Source organism: Bombina bombina, chromosome 1, assembly GCF_027579735.1.
Source record: "Bombina bombina isolate aBomBom1 chromosome 1, aBomBom1.pri, whole genome shotgun sequence".
Lineage (NCBI taxonomy): Eukaryota > Metazoa > Chordata > Amphibia > Anura > Bombinatoridae > Bombina > Bombina bombina.
In genome coordinates, this window is record NC_069499.1 from 1487157820 (window position 1) to 1487176007 (window position 18188).

At 36.9% G+C, this 18188-nt stretch overlaps 1 protein-coding gene across 4 annotated transcripts in view; it reads left to right on the forward strand.

Moving 5' to 3' along the window:
• Positions 1-18188, forward strand: part of LOC128653763 (ABC-type organic anion transporter ABCA8) — a 752731-nt gene that overhangs the window by 544733 nt on the left and 189810 nt on the right. For all 4 annotated transcript variants that reach the window (XM_053707247.1, XM_053707265.1, XM_053707256.1 and 1 more), the window contains one exon: positions 17862-17978. In XM_053707247.1, the coding sequence (XP_053563222.1) occupies positions 17862-17978 (117 nt within the window). The remainder of the gene's footprint in view (positions 1-17861; positions 17979-18188) is intronic.

Below are 18188 nucleotides of genomic sequence, written 5' to 3' on the forward strand. Positions count from 1 at the left end.
CATTGAGGAGCGGCTATCTTAATATTCCATTAACGCTCTGAGTACTGTTCTGTGACTGTTTGCACCAAATGGAAAGTCAATTCAGGTGAACAGCTTTGGCACGCATGGAAGCAACAGGCGTGGGTATCCTTAGCGCTATTGAGGAGCTTGTGTGCGATCATTTTCGCTAGCTGGAGGCGGACATGGTGGCAGCATTCAGCTTAAGACCGGAATCCAATCTGAGGGCCCTCTTGGAGCCTGAGATTGATGATGGGGCCATCTCTACGAATCCTATATATGCCACCTACCCTCAGGAATCAGTGGCTTTACAGGGCACCACAGAAGGAGAGTTTCAGATGGACACTTTGAGACTACAAAGTACTAATTTTGTGGGAGAAAAGTACAGTATCACACCTTACTGAGCAAGTGGCCAAGACAGCTGATAGAGAGCCAAACAAGATGGACAATACAAAAACAACTAAGGAACACTTAGAGAAAATGAAGCATATGGACTCCCACAACACTTTCGTTACTTGGTGCTATGGTTATAGTTGCCTTTGATTTAACCAGTATTATCTACTTGCTGCACATCTGGGCAACTTTTATACCACTAGACCCACATTTATAAATGAGAATATGCACTATCCAGCTTCCCTGTTTGAGAGAGCGGGTATGGGATAAATATTGTGACTTTTACTGCGCCGGCTGGCTGGCCAGTCTCCGGTACAGTCCATAGTTATTTAGAAACCTTCATTTAGCCTTGGACTCAAAAATTGTACAGTTTAAATCACGCTTGGTTGCGCTTGTGTTTACCAGCAGAGTCCTCCTATATTAATTTTAAGGAAGTTATTTGTTGTTGTTTGCTCTAGGCTTTATTTATATATACATGTATTCTTTAGAAATGCTCAGAGGCTTCCTGTTATTTCACTCGAAATATTACATATATAGGACTTCTTTTGGTAGGCTTCCTTTCCTGGTAAATATGCTGTGAAAATATGCCTAAAATATTACAATGAGATGTCGGGCCGTTGCTAAATAGAGAGCACTCACCATTAGGATAGTCTTGGGTTAAGTTTATATTTTGTTTAATTGTGTTTTATAGGGGGGGAAAAATATATTTAATCACTGTGCCACAGTATTGTTCCATGCACATGTTGTCTATAGCGTAGCCTAAGTGCAAGTCTAAAAAGGTGGTTACTTAATTTTCATTTGTTTTGCAGATACCTTCTTTCATATGAAAAGAAAACAGAGGAAAAATCCTCTAAAACTATACACAATTAGCACTCCAGAGTCCACCTACAATAATTGGAATACAAGAAAAAGTTAGAAAATAGTCATGAATAGTCTTCCTCATGGGGTTATGATACCAAGGTCGGTTAAAATATAACTTATAATTAAATATTACTAAAAACAAAATATAACTTTAAAAAGACGACCTGAAGCAAAGACTGCGTGACAATATGTAGATATATTGCTTGTTTGACACAAGACTGCTTGTGAAAAAGAATGCTCCTGTAATAGCAGTTATGGATGCCCTTACTTTGATGTTAAATAAATGGAAAATAATCTAGAGATGACTCTGTGTCTGCTCTGACACAAAAAAAGATAGTACTAATGATTATCTGTGCTGCAATAGCAATGGTCAGATTATACCACGGATAAATAATTTGCTGGGATAGCAACAAATAATAACTACTGTTAGCCGGTAATATTAATGTGTGACAACAAGTAATAAATAAATAAAGTGTTTACTGAAAGAATTGTGAATCGCAATAAAGATTGGATATATCAAGCTATACTAGTAGTCCTAAAATACTGTTAGTAAGTGTGCCCAAGCAAAAAATAATACTGGTTTATAATAAACCTATTATTATAAATAAAGTCTTGATAGAGCTGAATACAGAGTTATAATTCTTAATTAGGTAGCACCATTTTATTTTTGTAAATAGATAGTAGGGATAGATTAGTGTTAACCCTCTACATATCAAAGCAGGTAGTATTCACTAGTGGAGTTAAATATAACGTTGGCGGTTTCAGTCAAGTATCAGCCCTGAATTATCATATTTGTATTGGCATATATTATTTGAAACTATGATTAAAATTAAAATTGTGCTAAATACATAGGGGCTGTCATAACATGCTATTGAAAACTCAGAGTGTTATCATATATTAATAGATAATTGACCTTCAATATTAAAGCATAACTTCTGAGAGCTTATATATATAAATGGTCAACCCCTATTTTTGTGGTATAGTTCTGTATATAAACACCACAGTACATTCCATCCTAACGATAGTAATTGAATTCACTTGTTGTAAGGGTAGTGTATACATGTCAGGTTCAATACATTCTTTAATAAACAACCAAGGCATGAAATATGGTATAATTATATAGTATTATGTTGTCTTTATATAATCTGTCTTAGTACATATATAATACACATGATTGCTAACTCCTAATAGGAGATAAATCTTGCCCAGTCTAACAATATCTCTCATTAGGCAATAGCATGAGCGGCTATGGATATATATGTGCCGGAAAAGGCAGTGTATAAAATCCGCCCAAAATGATCACAGGAAATGCTGCAGTCTGAGTGAATGCTGATACAAGCAGTGTATATATAATCACCCAAGGATTATAAATGGACTTAATAGTAATGTGGTCTTAACATAAATAAGTAACAGATTGAATTGTATCGCAACTTGTTTCAAAATTTTTCTAGTGAAATGTAAATTATTAACAGCCCAGTCAGAACTGAAAACCCGGAATGTTAGCTCTCACCAACTTAGCAATGCATTAGTGAAGTACTGCAATGGGAGTTACTTAGAAACATTCACGGCTAGATTTAGAGTTGGGCGGTAGCCGTCAAAACCAGCGTTAGAGGCTCCTAACGCTGGTTTTTACCGCCCGCTGGTATTTGGAGTCAGTCAGGAAAGGGTCTCACGCTCACATTCCAGCCGCGACTTTTCCATACCGCAGATCCCCCTAAGCCATTTGCGTATCCTATCTTTTCAATGGGATATTTCTAACTCCGGTATTTAGAGTCTTGGCTGAAGTGAGCGTTAGAAATCTAACAACAAAACTCCAGCCGCAGAAAAAAGTCAGTAGTTAATAGCTTTCTGGGCTAACGCCGGTTTATAAAGCTCTTAACTACTGTGCTCTAAAGTACACTAACACCCATAAACTACCTATGTACCCCTAAACCGAGGTCCACCCACATCGCCGCCACTCTATTAACATTTTTTAACCCCTAATCTGCCGCTCCGTACACCGCCGCAACCTACGTTATCCCTATAAACCCCTAATCTGCTGCCCCTAACACCGCCGACCCCTATATTATATTTATTAACCCCTAATATGCCGCCCCCAATGGAACAGCCAATAGAATGCGAGCTCAATCTGATTGGCTGATTGGCTGATCGGATCAGCCAATCGGATTGAACTTTAATCTGATTGGCTGATTCCATCAGCCAATCAGAATTTTCCTACCTTAATTCCGATTGGCTGATAGAATCCTATCAGCCAATCGGAATTTGACGGACGCCATCTTGGATGACGTCATTTAAAGGAACCGTCATTCGGCGGGTAGGCGTCGGTTGAAGAGGATGGATCCGCATCGGCTGGAAGATGATGGCTCCGGAAGAAAGAAGATTGAAGATGCCGCTTCATAGAAGACTTCATCCCGATGATGGACTTCTTCAGCGCCCGCTTGGATCAAGACTTCAGCCCGATGATGGATTTCTTCAGCCGCCGCTTGGATCCAGAATTCAGCTGGAGGATGGACGTCACTCTTCAGCCCCCGCTTGGTCTTGGATGAAGATTTCGGAGGCTCTTCTGGACAGATCGGGACCCGGTGTGGTGAAGACAAGGTAGGGAGATCTTCAGGGGCTTAGTGTTAGGTTTATTTAAGGGGGGTTTGGGTTAGATTAGGGGTATATGGGTGGTGGGTTGTAATGTTGGGGGGGGTATTGTATGTTTTTTTTTTACAGGCAAAAGAGCTGAATTCTTTGGGGCATGCCCCGCAAAGGGCCCTTTTCAGGGCTGGTAAGGTAAAAAGAGCTTTTCTATTTTAATTTTAGAATAGGGTAGGGCATTTTTTTATTTTGGGGGTCTTTGTTATTTTATTAGGGGGCTTAGAGTAGGTGTAATTAGTGTGTAATGTTTGTAAATATTTTTTTTATTTTTTGTAACTTAGTTCTTTTTTATTTTTTGTACTTTAGTTAGTTTATTTAATTGTATTTATTTGTAGGTATTGTATTTAATTAATTTATTGATAGTGTAGTGTTAGGTTTAATTGTAGATAATTGTAGGTAGTTTATTTAATTTATTTATTGATAGTGTAATGTTAGGTTTAATTGTAACTTAGGTTAGGATTTATTTTACAGGTAATTTTGTAATTATTTTAAATAGGTAGCTATTAAATAGTTCTTAACTATTTAATAGCTATTGTACCTGGTTAAAATAAATACAAAGTTGCCTGTAAAATAAATATTAATCCTAAAATAGCTACAATATAATTATAATTTATATTGTAGCTAAATTAGGGTTTATTTTACAGGTAAGTATTTAGCTTTAAATAGGAATAATTTATTTAATAAGAGTTAATTTATTTTGTTAGAATAAAATTATATTTAATTTAGGGGGGTGTTAGGGTTAGGTTTAGAATTAGCTTTAGGGGATAAAAAATTTATTAGAGTAGCGGTGAGCTCCGGTCGGCAGATTAGGGGTTAATACTTGAAGTTAGGTGTCAGCGATGTTAGGGAGAGCAGATTAGGGGTTAATACTATTTATTACAGGGTTATTGAGGCGGGAGTGAGGCATATTAGGGGTTAATACATTTATTATAGTAGCGGTGCGGTCCGGTCGGCAGATTAGGGGTTAATAAGTGTAGGTAGGTAGCGGCGACGTTGGGGGCGGCATATTAGGGGTTAATAAATATAATATAGGGGTCGGCGGTGTTAGGGGCAGCAGATTAGGTGTACATAGGTAGGTATAATGTAGGTTGCGGTGGTGTACGGAGCGGCAGATTAGGGGTTAATAATAATATGCAGGGGTCAGCGATATCGGGGGCGGCAGATTAGGGGTTAATAAGTGTAAGGTTAGGGGTGTTTAGACTCGGGGTACATGTTAGGGTGTTAGGTGCAGACTTAGGAAGTGTTTCCCCATAGGAAACAATGGGGCTGCGTTAGGAGCTGAACACTGCTTTTTTGCAGGTGTTAGGTTTTTTTTCAGCTCAAACTGCCCCATTGTTTTCTATGGGGGAATCGTGCACGAGCACGTTTTTGAAGCTGGCCGAGTCCGTAAGCACCACTGGAATTTAGAGTTGCTGTGGCGGTAAATATGTTCTACGCTCCCTTTTTTGGAGCCTAATGCAGCCCTTCTGTGAACTCTAAATACCAGCGGTATTTAAAGGGTGCAGGAGAAAAAAAAGCACGCGTAGCTAACGCACCCCTTTGGCCGCAGAACTCTAAATCTAGCCGTCTGTTAATTAGATTGCTACTTTAGTAAAAAGTTACGCTACTCGTAACTTCAGGACGCCCTAAAACACAGGAGTTCCCTAGACTCCTCACCACCAGACCCTAACATGTTTCGCCGCTTGTTAGCTCTCAGAAGTTATGCTTTAATATTGAAGGTCAATTATCTATTAATATATGATAACACTCTGAGTTTTCAATAGCATGTTATGACAGCCCCTAAGAATTTAGCACAATTTGAATTTTAATCATATTTTCAAATAATATACATGAATACAAATATCATAATTCAGCGCTGATACTTGACTGAAACCGCCAACGTTATATTTAACTCCACTAGTGAATAGTACCTGCTTTGATATGTAGAGGGTTAACACTAATCTATCCCTATTATCTATTTACAAAAATAAAATGGTGCTACCTAATTAAGAATTATAACTCTGTATTCAGCTCTATCAAGACTTTATTTATAATAATAGGTTTATTATTAAAGTGATGGTAAATGCATCAGTTGTGCAAGACAAATTTATTTTGCTCTGACCTTAACTAGCACATCGATGTGATTATATAAATAAAAAAACTTTTTTTCACTGTTCGATTCCGTTTTTATTACCCTCTCCGTACAGTCTTATAATCAGCCTCTCTATAATTTTCTCACGGGGCAGCTTTGATTGACAACGCTTTTAGCCAATCATCAGCTCACCATGCGCCCCATGTGAAATATGAAGTGCACGCTCCCGTCCTCTACACTAACTCACTGCTACTTACTGCGCATGCGCAATTATTACGCTAACTGTGCATTTCTATATGAGAATACTCACTCAGCTCTAATAGTCTAATACAGAAATGCGCAGTTAGCATAATAATTGCGCATGCGCAGTAAGTAGCAGCGAGTTAGTGTAGAGGACGGGAGCGTGCAATTCATATTTCACATGGGGCGCATGGTGAGCTGATGATTGGCTAAAAGCGTTGTCAATCAAAGCTGCCCCGTGAGAAAATTATAGAGAGGCTGATTATAAGACTGTATGGAGAGGGTAATAAAAACGGAATCGAACAGTGAAAAAAAGTTTTTTTATTTATATAATCACATTGATGTGCTAGTTAAGGTCAGAGCAAAAGGAATTTGTCTTGCACAACTGATGCATTTACGATCACTTTAACCATTAATTATTAACCATTATTATTTTTTGCTTGGGCACACTTACTAACAGTATTTTAGGACTACTAGTATAGCTTGATATATCCAATCTTTATTGCGATTCACAATTCTTTCAGTAAACACTTTATTTATTTATTACTTGTTGTCACACATTAATATTACCGGCTAACAGTAGTTATTATTTGTTGCTATCCCAGCAAATTATTTATCCGTGGTATAATCTGACCATTGCTATTGCAGCACAGATAATCATTAGTACTATCTTTTTTTGTGTCAGAGCAGACACAGAGTCATCTCTAGATTATTTTCCATTTATTTAACATCAAAGTAAGGGCATCCATAACTGCTATTACAGGAGCATTCTTTTTCACAAGCAGTCTTGTGTCAAACAAGCAATATATCTACATATTGTCACGCAGTCTTTGCTTCAGGTCGTCTTTTTAAAGTTATATTTTGTTTTTAATAATATTTAATTAAAAGTTATATTTTAACTGACCTTGGTATCATAACCCCATGAGGAAGACTATTCATGACTATTTTCGAACTTTTTCTTGTATTCCAATTATTGTAGGTGGACTCTGGAGTGCTAATTGTGTATAGTTTTAGAGGATTTTTCCTCTGTTTTCTTTTCATAGTTGTTAAAATACACAGCACCATTTCATGAACCCAATGTTATTAGACTAGGGTATTCAATGAATTAGCAGAAGTTCTTTAAATAATAAAGTAGTGCTATTGGCTTCTTTTTTTGTTTCAAATCACCTTCTTTCATATATTTCTCTCCTGGCTTGGGATATCGCAATTGTTATTTTTGCATACTAGCTCACTGTTTGTAAAATAGAATCATATGTTTACTTATTTACATTAATATACCCACGCCTATATTAGTGATCTCTAATTAATGTTCCTGTGTAAGAAATTCACTCTTTATACACCTTTTCTAGTACCTATCACAACTTATTTAGGGATAAAATATGGTTTTAGGAATGAAAACACTCCTTTCACAATATCTAACTTTTTTATGATCCAAGTATTTTAATTTTATGGTGAGCCAAGGAACTTAGTTTTAATATTTGTCAATTTCTGCTGCAATTTATTCACCCATAGCAGGGGCGCTGCCAGCAGCCTAGGCGGCACCCTAAGACTATTTATGTCCAGCTGTACTTTTATTTTTTAGTAATCATTTGCTTTGTTCCTTTTCACATATTGAAGATGACCCATCATTCATTCATATACCACCTATACAGATTGTATTTTCATTAGGAATTAAGTGCAATACCGATGATGCTTAGTTAACAGTTTTTGAACTACTACCCCCCCCCCCATCCATGCACACATATTTACCAGCATATCTAATCTAAAATATTGCTCCCTTCAAGCAGATTGTTTCCAATTCCTATTAGCACCCGTACCCATTATAGTAACCCACACAGACCATGCATCTATAGAGTCCAGTTTAACATTTAACATTTGGGCTGCTTCAATTTTAACACAAAAAGGGAAGGGAGAAAAAAAAAAAGGAAAAAAGAAAAAATATATAAATAAAATATTTCCCCTTCCACCCATTTACACTGAAATTTTTACTACCACTTCCCCCCATATAATGAACCTCCTTGATAAGGAGGGCTACATATGCAGCTTTTCTTGCCTTTGCCGCAACCTTAAAAACTCTCCATAGCACTTCTACATAATCCCACAGTATTGACTCTATCTACTATACTCAGCTCAGCAGGACTGATTAACATACGCCTAGATTTAGAGTTCTGCGGTAGCCGTCAAAAGCAGCGTTAAGGGCTCCTAACGCTGCTTTTGGCCGCTCGCTGGTATTTAGAGTCGTGTAGATAAAGGTCTAACGCTCACTTTCAAGCCGCGACTTTTCCATACCACAGATCCCCTTACGCCAATTGCGTATCCTATCTTTTCAATGGGATCTTCCTAACGCTGGTATTTAGAGTCTTGGCTGAAGTGAGCGTTACAACTCTACCGACAAAACTCCTACCGCCCATGGAAAGGCTGTAGTTAAGAGCTTTCTGGGCTAACGCCGGAATATAAAACTCTTAACTACAGTGCTCTAAAGTACACTAACACCCATAAACTACCTATGTACCCCTAAACCGAGGTCCCTCCACATCGCCGCCACTATAATACATTTTTTAACCCCTAATCTGCCGACCGCACACCGCCGCCACCTACATTATCCCTATGAACCCCTAATCTGCTGCCCCTAACATCGCCGACACCTATATTATATTTATTAACCCCTAATCTGCCCCCCCCAATGTCGCCGCTACCTTACCTACACTTATTAACCCTTAATCTGCCGACCGGACCTCGCCGCTACTCTAATAAAGTTATTAACCCCTAAACCGTCGCACTCCCGCCTCGCAAACCCTATAATAAATAGTATTAACCCCTAATTTACCCTCCATAGCATCGCCACCACCTAAATTCAAGTATTAACCCCTAATCTGCTGACTGGACCTTGCCGCTACTCTAATAAATGTAGTAACCCTAAAGCTAAGTCTAACCCTAACCCTAACACCCCCCTATATTAAATATAATTTTAATCTAACAAAATAAATTAAATCTTATTAACTAAAGTATTCCTATTTAAAACTAAATACTTACCTGTAAAATAAACCCTAATATAGCTACAATATAACAAATAATTATATTGTAGCTATTTTAGGATTTATATTTATTTTACAGGCAACTTTGTATTTATTTTAACTAGATACAATAGCTATTAAATAGTTATTTACTATTTAATAGCTACCAAGTTAAAATAATTTCAAAATGACCTGTAAAATAAATCCTAACCTAAGTTACAATTAAACCTAACACTACACTATAATTAAATAAATTAAATAAATTAACTACAATTAAATAAACTAAACTAAATTACAAAAACAAACAAACACTAAACTACAAAAAATAAAAAAAGATTACAAGAATTTTAAGCTAATTACACCTACTCTAAGCCCCCTAATAAAATAACAAAGCCCCCCAAAATAAAAGAATTTCCCTAACCTAATCTAAATTACAAAAGTTAACAGCTCTATTACCAGGGCTTTTTGCGGGGCATGCCCCAAAGTAATAAGCTCTTTTGCCTGTAAAAAAAAACACAATACCACCCCCCAACATTACAACGCACCACCCACATACCCCTACTCTAACCCAAACCCCCCTTAAATAAACCTAACACTACCCCTCCGAAGATCTCCCTACTTTGAGTCATCTTCAACCAACCGGGCCGAAGTCTTCATCCGATGGGGCAGAAGAGGACATCCAGACCGGCAGGAGTCTTCATCCTATCCGGGCAGAAGAGGACATCCGGACCGGCAGACATCCAAGCGGCATCTTCTATCTTCATCCATCCGACGAGGAGCGGCTCCATCTTCAAGACCTCCGGCGCGGAACATCCTTCTTCACCGATGACTAGACGACGAATGATGGTTCCTTTAAATGACATCATCCAAGATGGCGTCCCTCGAATTCCAATTGGCTGATAGGATTCTATCAGCCAATCAGAATTAAGGTAGGAAAAATATGATTGGCTGATTGAATCAGCCAATCAGATTCAAGTTCAATCCGATTGGCTGATCCAATCAGCCAATCAGATTGAGCTCGCATTCTATTGGCTGATCGGAACATTAAAATTTATTTAATTATAGTGTAGTGTTAGGTTTAATTGTAACAGGTTAGGATTTATTTTACAGGTAATTTTGCAATTATTTTAACTAGGTAGCTATTACATAGTAAATAACTATTTAATATCTATTGTACCTAGTTAAAATAAATACAAAGTTGCCTGTAAAATAAATATAAATCCTAAAATAGCTACAATATAATTATCCGTTATATTGTAGCTATTTTAGGGTTTATTTTACAGGTAAGTATTTAGTTTTAAATAGGAATACTTTAGTTAATAAGATTTAATTTATTTCGTTAGATTAAAATTATATTTAATTTAGGGGGGTGTTAGGGTTAGGGTTAGACTTAGCTTTAGGGGTTACTACATTTATTAGAGTAGCAGCGAGGTCCGGTCGGCAGATTAGGGGTTAATACTTGAAGTTAGGTGGCGGCGATGTTAGGGAGGGCAGATTAGAGGTTAATACTATTTATTATAGGGTTTGCGAGGCGGGAGTGCGGCGGTTTAGGGGTTAATAACTTTATTAGAGTAGCTGCGAGGTCCGGTCGGCAGATTAGGGGTTAATAAGTGTAGGTAAGGTAGTGGCGATGTTGAGGGGCAGATTAGGGGTTAATAAATATAATATAGGTGTCGGCAATGATAGGGGCAGCAGATTAGGGGTACATAGGTATAATGTAGGTTGCGGAGGTGTCTGGAGCGGCAGATTAGGGGTTAATTGTGTAATGCAGGTGTCAGCGATAGCAGGGCGGCAGATTAGGGGTTAATAAGTGTAAGGTTAGGGGTGTTTAGACACGGGGTTCATGTTAGGGTGTTAGGTGCAGACTTAGAAACTGTTTCCCCCTAGGAAACAATGGGGCTGCGTTAGGAGCTTAACACTGCTTTTTTGCAGGTGTTAGGTTTTTTTCAGCCCAAACTGCCCCATTGTTTCCTATGGGGGAATCGTGCACAAGCACGTTTTTCCAGCTTACCACTACCGTAAGCAACGCTGGTATTGAGAGTTGAAGAGGCGGTAAATATGCCTTTACGCTCCCTTTATGGAGCCTAACGCAGCCCTTCAGAGAACTCTAAATACCAGCGTTGTTTAGAAGCAGCGCTAGAATAAAAAGATCCATAGCTAACGCACCACTTCGAAGATCTTGCGGCTGACATCTGTAATATTGTATATATAAGTGATTTGCAAGATGTCAATATTTTACGTGTCCCATTGAAATCACAATAATAATGACGATCTTCTGGCTGACATCTGTAGTATTGTATATATAAGTGATTTGCGAGATGTCAATATTTTACGTGTCCCATTGAAATCGCAATAATAATGACGATCTTCCGGCTGACATCTGTAATATTGTATATATAAGTCATTTGCGAGATGTCAATATTTTACGTGTCCCATTGAAACCGCAATAATAATGAAGATCTTCCAAGCCTCTCGTTTACTTATATGTAGTATTGAGTGAGAAACTGCTGAAAGGGGCGGTACAGTCCTAATGCTATAATCTGTATGGTTGAAGCTTAGAATGATGTCATCATATTAGCAACCTGCCTGTCTAGTTTGCAAATCTTCATTCTGTTGTTGTATTTTACAACATTCTTCTTGTGTGCTGTGCTGATTAAAAAGATAAATGTGTGCTTTGTTGTTGTGTGATGTGTGCTATGTATATATATGTATGTATGGTGATTCTCTCCCACATATGCTGATTTATATAAAGCAATAAAGCCTTGTTGTTCCTTCCAAAAAAGTGACAGCTCTAATATTTTCTAATGATATGTAAAAATTATATTTAAAATGGCATTATTGTACGTAATTCCTAATGGTATATTATGAGTAAATCGTGATGTTAAAGGGACACTAAATCCATAATTGATCTTTCGTGATTCCGAGAGAGAATCCAATGTTAACCAATCTTCCAATGTAGTTGTATGATGTAAATGTGTTCATTGTTTATATGTGGTTTTTTTTCCTGAATATCAATGCACATGTATGAGTAAATGGCAAAAGGCATGTATGTGCATCCATCAATCATCATCTGGTGAGCCTATGTAGATATGTTGTTCATCCAAGCATATGAGTTGAATAAATGAAATGCTATAATAGACGTAAATAAGACGTGTTTACAATTGGCTACTGTTTGTGAATACTGAAATCTATAAAATAATTTTCTGTCCGTTTAAATCTGATTTAATTTTTAAAAACAATTTTGTATTGTTGATGATAGAATTGATGGTGATTTCTAGTTTATGTAATGTAATTTCCTTTAAGAATTTGATGTTGTAGTGATGTTCACACAAGGAAAAGCCATAACTCCATAAGGAATTAGTAAATTCTTGCTCTATTTGTCATAGCGGGACTAACGCAAGAATAAATTAATTAGCGCCACAATTCTAACGCTGGTATTATGAGTTTTAAAGTCAACGAATTTTGCATGCATTAGGTAAATCTGCCGGTCGCGTGCACAAGCACGTCTTCCCCATAGAAGTCAATGGAGGAGAGAATTTTCAAGAGAAATAAAATCTAACACTTGTGTTGCACGTAAAGTGAGTGACGTCATGTCCTTCTGTGAAAAAGTAGCTAGGTCGTGTTAATTTCATAATAAAAATCAGTTTTGTGTAGGTAATGTGCTGTATATTGTTGTGTATGTATGTGAAAATATTTGTAGTTAGATGTAGCTAGATGAGTGTATGTTCCCGTATGTCTTTTTAAGTCAATGTAAAATGGGTTTGTATGCATTTTTTTCAAACACTCGAGATCTCGTAACTTTGATCCGTTCTATTTTGACATGAAAAATTTGAATATGAAAAATAAATATTGTCGAGTGTTTGTATGAGTGTAAGTGTACTTTGTGTAATGTTTTTGAGGTTATTTGTGGATATTTTTCTTATCGATATATCATTAACTACTGGGTCTGTATGAGCGCTATGAATTTGAGCGTAGATGGTGATATTTGTGGCGTTACGGAAGCAGTGATAGGGAAAAAGCAGCGTCATGTGGCATACAGTTCCATAATATATTTGCAGTGTATACTCTTTTATGTCATGATCCTGCTATATAGACACCTAACTGGCCACCGGCAACATTGATAGTGGTGGCCAGAATCAAGAATGATGTACTATTTAAAAGTCTTATCATTATTTTCTCAGAAGTTTCTATCTTACTCCGAATAGGCTAAAAAATGTCATAACAAGACATAAAAAAAATAGAGAGATTAATTACAGCATCAAACAAGACATTTTAAATGGATTTAAAACCCCAAATTTTTATTTCATGAGTCAGATAGAGCATGTAATTTTAAAAACTTTTGCCTAGATTACAAGTTTTGCGCTATAGAGGGTGCGAAACGAATGCAACAAATGTAGCGTTAGTTTACCCTCCATAGCGCTGCCATTACAAGTTTAGAATAAGTTGCCTTGTGCGTGCGATATGTTGGCGATAAGCTCCATACCGCGCAAAATCCAAGGGCTGCTTTGATGTGCTTGTGCGCGCTTTCCCTATAGACATCAATGGGGAGAGAGTGTTAGAAAAAAAAACACCTGAAGTGCGGAATGAAAAATCTCTGTAACGCAACCCCATTGATGTCTATGGGGAAAAAAAAGTTACGTTTAAACCGAACACCCAGACATAAACCCCAAGTCTAAACACCCCTAATCTGCTGCCCCTGATATCGCTGACACCGAAATAAAGTTATTAACCCCTAATCGGCAACTCCTGAAATTGCTGACACTATAATAAATATATTAACCCCTATTCTGCCGCTTCCTGACATCTCCACCACTAAATAAAGTTATTAACCCCTAAACTTCTGGCCTCCTACATCACCACCACTAAATAAACCTATTAACCCCTAAACCGCCAGCCCCTCACATCACAAAAAACTAAAACTATTAACCCCTAAACCTAACAACGCTTAACTTTAAATTAAAATTACAATATCCCTATCTTAAAATAAATAAAAACTTACATGTGAAATTAAAAAAAACTAAGTTTAAACTAACAATTAACCTAACATAACTATTATACTAAAATTAAAATAACTACCAAATAAATAAACTAAATTACACATTAAAAAACCTAACACTACTAAAAAAAGTAAGTCTAAATTTACAAAAAATAAAAAATACTAAATTACAAAAAATAATAAACAGTAAATTATGAAAAATAACAAACAAAATTATCTAAAATAAAAACTATTACACCTAATCTAATAGCCCTATAAAAATAAAAAAGCCCCCCAAAAATAAAAAAACGTAGCCTACAATAAACTACCAATAGCCCTTAAAAGGGCCTTTTGTAGGGCATTGCCCTAAATAAATCAGCTCTTTTACCTGTAAAAAAGAATACAAAGACCTCCAAGAGCAAAACCCACCACCCAACCAACCCCCAAAATAAAAAACCTAACTAAGCTACCCATTGCCCTGAATAGGGCATTTGTATGGGCATTGCCCTGAAAAAGGCATTTATATGGGCATTGCCCTGAAAAGGGCATTTAGCTCTTTAAAAAAAGCCCAAACCCTATTCTAAAAAAAAAAAAAACACCCAAAAAAAGTAAAAAAAAAAACTAACACTAACTGCCGACGATCCACTTACAGTTTCTGAGGTCCGGACATCAAGGTGGCGAGAAGTCTTATCCAGGCGGCGGGGTCTTCATCTATCCAGGCGGCGTCTTCTATCTTCATCCAGGCGGCATCTTCTATCTTCCTCCAGGCGGTGTCTTCTGTCTTCTATCCTCCAGGCGGTGATTTGAATAGCCAATAGAATTTCAGTAGCTCTCATCCTATTGGCTGATTTGAACAGCCAATAGGATTTCAGTAGCTCTCATCCTATTGGCTGATTTGAATTTCAAAAATCAAATCAGCCAATAGGAATGCAAGGGACACCATTTTGAAAAGGCTCCCTTGCATTGAAGATTCAGTGTACGGTGGTGACCGTATGAAGAGGACGCTCGGCGTCGGATGTCTTCAAGGATGGACCCGCTCCGTGCCGCCGGGATGAAGATAGAAGACGCCACCTGGATGAAGACTTCTCGCTGCCTGGATGTCTGGACTTCAGAAACTGTAAGTGGATCGTCGGGGGTTAGTGTTAGGTTTTTTTTAACTTTTTTTGGGGTGTTTTTTTTTTTTAGATAAGGGTTTGGGCTTTTTTTAAAAGAGCTAAATGCTCTTTTCAGGGCAATGCAAAAGAGGTAAATGCCCATATAAATGCCCTTTTCAGGGCAATGGGTAGCTTTGGTTTTTGTTAGAGTTAGATTTTTTTATTTTGGGGGGTTGGATGGGTGGTGGGTTTTACTGTTGGTGGGTCTTTGTATTTTTTTACAGGTAAAGGAGCTGATTTAGATTAGGGTTTGGGCTTTTTTAAAAGAGCTAAATGCTTTTTTCAGGGCAATGCAAAAGAGGTAAATGCCCATACAAATGCCCTTTTCAGGGCAATGGATAGCTTAGGTTTTTGTTAGAGTTAGGTTTTTTATTTTGGGGGGATGGATGGGTGGTGGGTTTTACTGTTGATGGGTCTTTGTATTTTTTTACAGGTAAAAGAGCTGATTTCTTTAGGGCAATGCCCTACAAAAGGCCCTTTTTAGGGCTATTGGTAGTTTATTAAGGCTAGGGTTTTTTTTTTATTTTGGGGGGGCTTTTTTATTTTTATGCGGCTATTAGATTAGGTGTAATTGTTTTTATTTTTGATAATTTCATTTGTTATTTTTTGTAATTTAATGTTTGTTATTTTTTGTAATTTAGTATTTGTTATTTTTTGTAATTTTAGAATTAAAGGTACAGTCTACACCAGAATTTTTATTGTTTTAAAAGATAGATAATCCCTTTATTACCCATTCCCCAGTTTTGCATAACCAACACAGTTATACTTTTAACCTCTGTGATTATCTTGTATCTAAGCTTCTGCAAACTGCCCCTTTATTTCAGTTCTTTTGACAGACTTGCAGTTTAGCCAATCAGTGCCTGCTCCCAGATAACTTCACGTGCATGAGCACAGTGTTATCTATATGAAATACGTTAACTAACACCCTCTAGTGGTGAAAAACTGTTAAAATGCATTGTGAAAAGAGGTGGCCTTCAAGGTCTAAGAAATTAGCATATGAACCTCCTAGGTTAAGCTTTCAACTAAGAATACCAAAAGAACAAAGCACAATTGGTGATAAAAGTAAATTGGAAAATTGTTTAAAATTACATGCTCTATCTGAATCATGAAAGTTTATTTTGGCCTAGACTGTCCCTTTAATTTTTTTAGTAGTGTTAGTTTTTTTAATGTGTAATTTAGTTTATTTAATTTGTAGTTATTTTAATTTTAGTATAATAGTTATGTTAGGTTAATTGTTAGTTTAAACTTATGTTTTTTTAATTTCACAGGTAAGTTTTTATTTATTTTAAGATAGGGATATTGTAATTTTAATTTAAAATTAGAGGGTTGTTAGGTTTAGGATTTAATAGTTTAATTTAGTTTTTTGCGATGTGGGGGGCTGGCGGTTTAGGGGTTAATAGGTTTATTTAGTGGCAGTGATGTGGAAGGCCAGAGGTTTAGGGGTTAATAACTTTATTTAGTGGTGGCGTTGTCGGGAAGCGGTGGAATAGGGGTTAATATCCTTATTATAATGTCGCCGATGTTGGGGTGTGGGGGAATAGGGGTTAATAACTTTATTATAGTGGTGGCGATGCCGTGGAGCGGCAGAAAAGGGGATAATAACTTTTATTAGTGGCGGCGATGTCGGGAGCAGCAGATTAGGGGTTAATACGTTTAATTTAGTGTTTGCGATGTGGGAGGGCGGCAGAATAGGGGTTAATAGGTAGTTTATGGGTGTTGGTGTACTTTGTAACATTTTAGTTATGAGTTTTGTGTAACAGTTTTATTGCACAAAACTCATAACTAGCGGAACGGATCGTGTCGGTATAGGCTGGAACGCAAGCATTTTAGCCTCACCGCACAACCTGTAATACCAGCACTATGGAAATCCCATGCAAAAACGTCATTTTTATGAGTGCGGGATTGACGTTACATTACAGGCTAAAATGCTTGCGGTATAGCTATATCGACAAGACTCGTAATGTCTGCGTTACGGTTTTTACACACAGTAACGCAAAACTCGTAATCTAGGTGTTTATAATTTACTTTTAATATGATTTTTTCTTAATTTTCTTGGTATCTTTTGTTGAAAAGCAGGGGCGTATGCTGAGGAAATGGACCATTTCTTGAGCCTCAAATAGAAGCAGCTTTGCAAGAATGTTATCCACTTGCAAGAGAACTAGATGACAGCACTATTTTTCAAAATGGTTTGCTCTGTCTGATTCACAAAAGAGGATAATTTGGTTTTATATCCCTTTATCCTGTATAAAACAATTTCAATGTTGATAATGAGCCAGGCAAATATGAAGCTTAACCAACATGGCCTTAACGAGCTGATGTCAGCACATGTATAACTGTTAGCCATTGCTTTTCTATGTGAACATTCTTCCAGCTTATATATAGAAAACCAGTTTGATTTTACATTACTACATTATTTGTTTTGGAAATGTTAACTTTAAAGGATATGGCTGTGTTAATATTATACTTAATAATAATAATAATAATAATAATCACACTTCTCTTTTTTCTTCCAGACCGCCATCATTCCCATGCTTGTGGCTGACTTTCTATTTGGTCCATTCTTTGAAGTAACCCTTCCCTTAATGATGCTTTTCCCTGCCAGTACTCTCACCCAGTTCCTGTTCCATATAGTAAGACATGTTTTTGTTGATCATTTTTCAAAGATATCTTCTACCTTAAGATGTATGTCAGGTCTATTCTACTATTATAGTTTTTAATAAAAAGCACTTTAGAACACTATGGGCCAGAATACAAGTAGAGCTATAAATATCGCTTTGATTAAATCGATAGTTGTTTCCTAAGATATGGAGAGTCCACAACGTTATTCAATTACTAGTTAA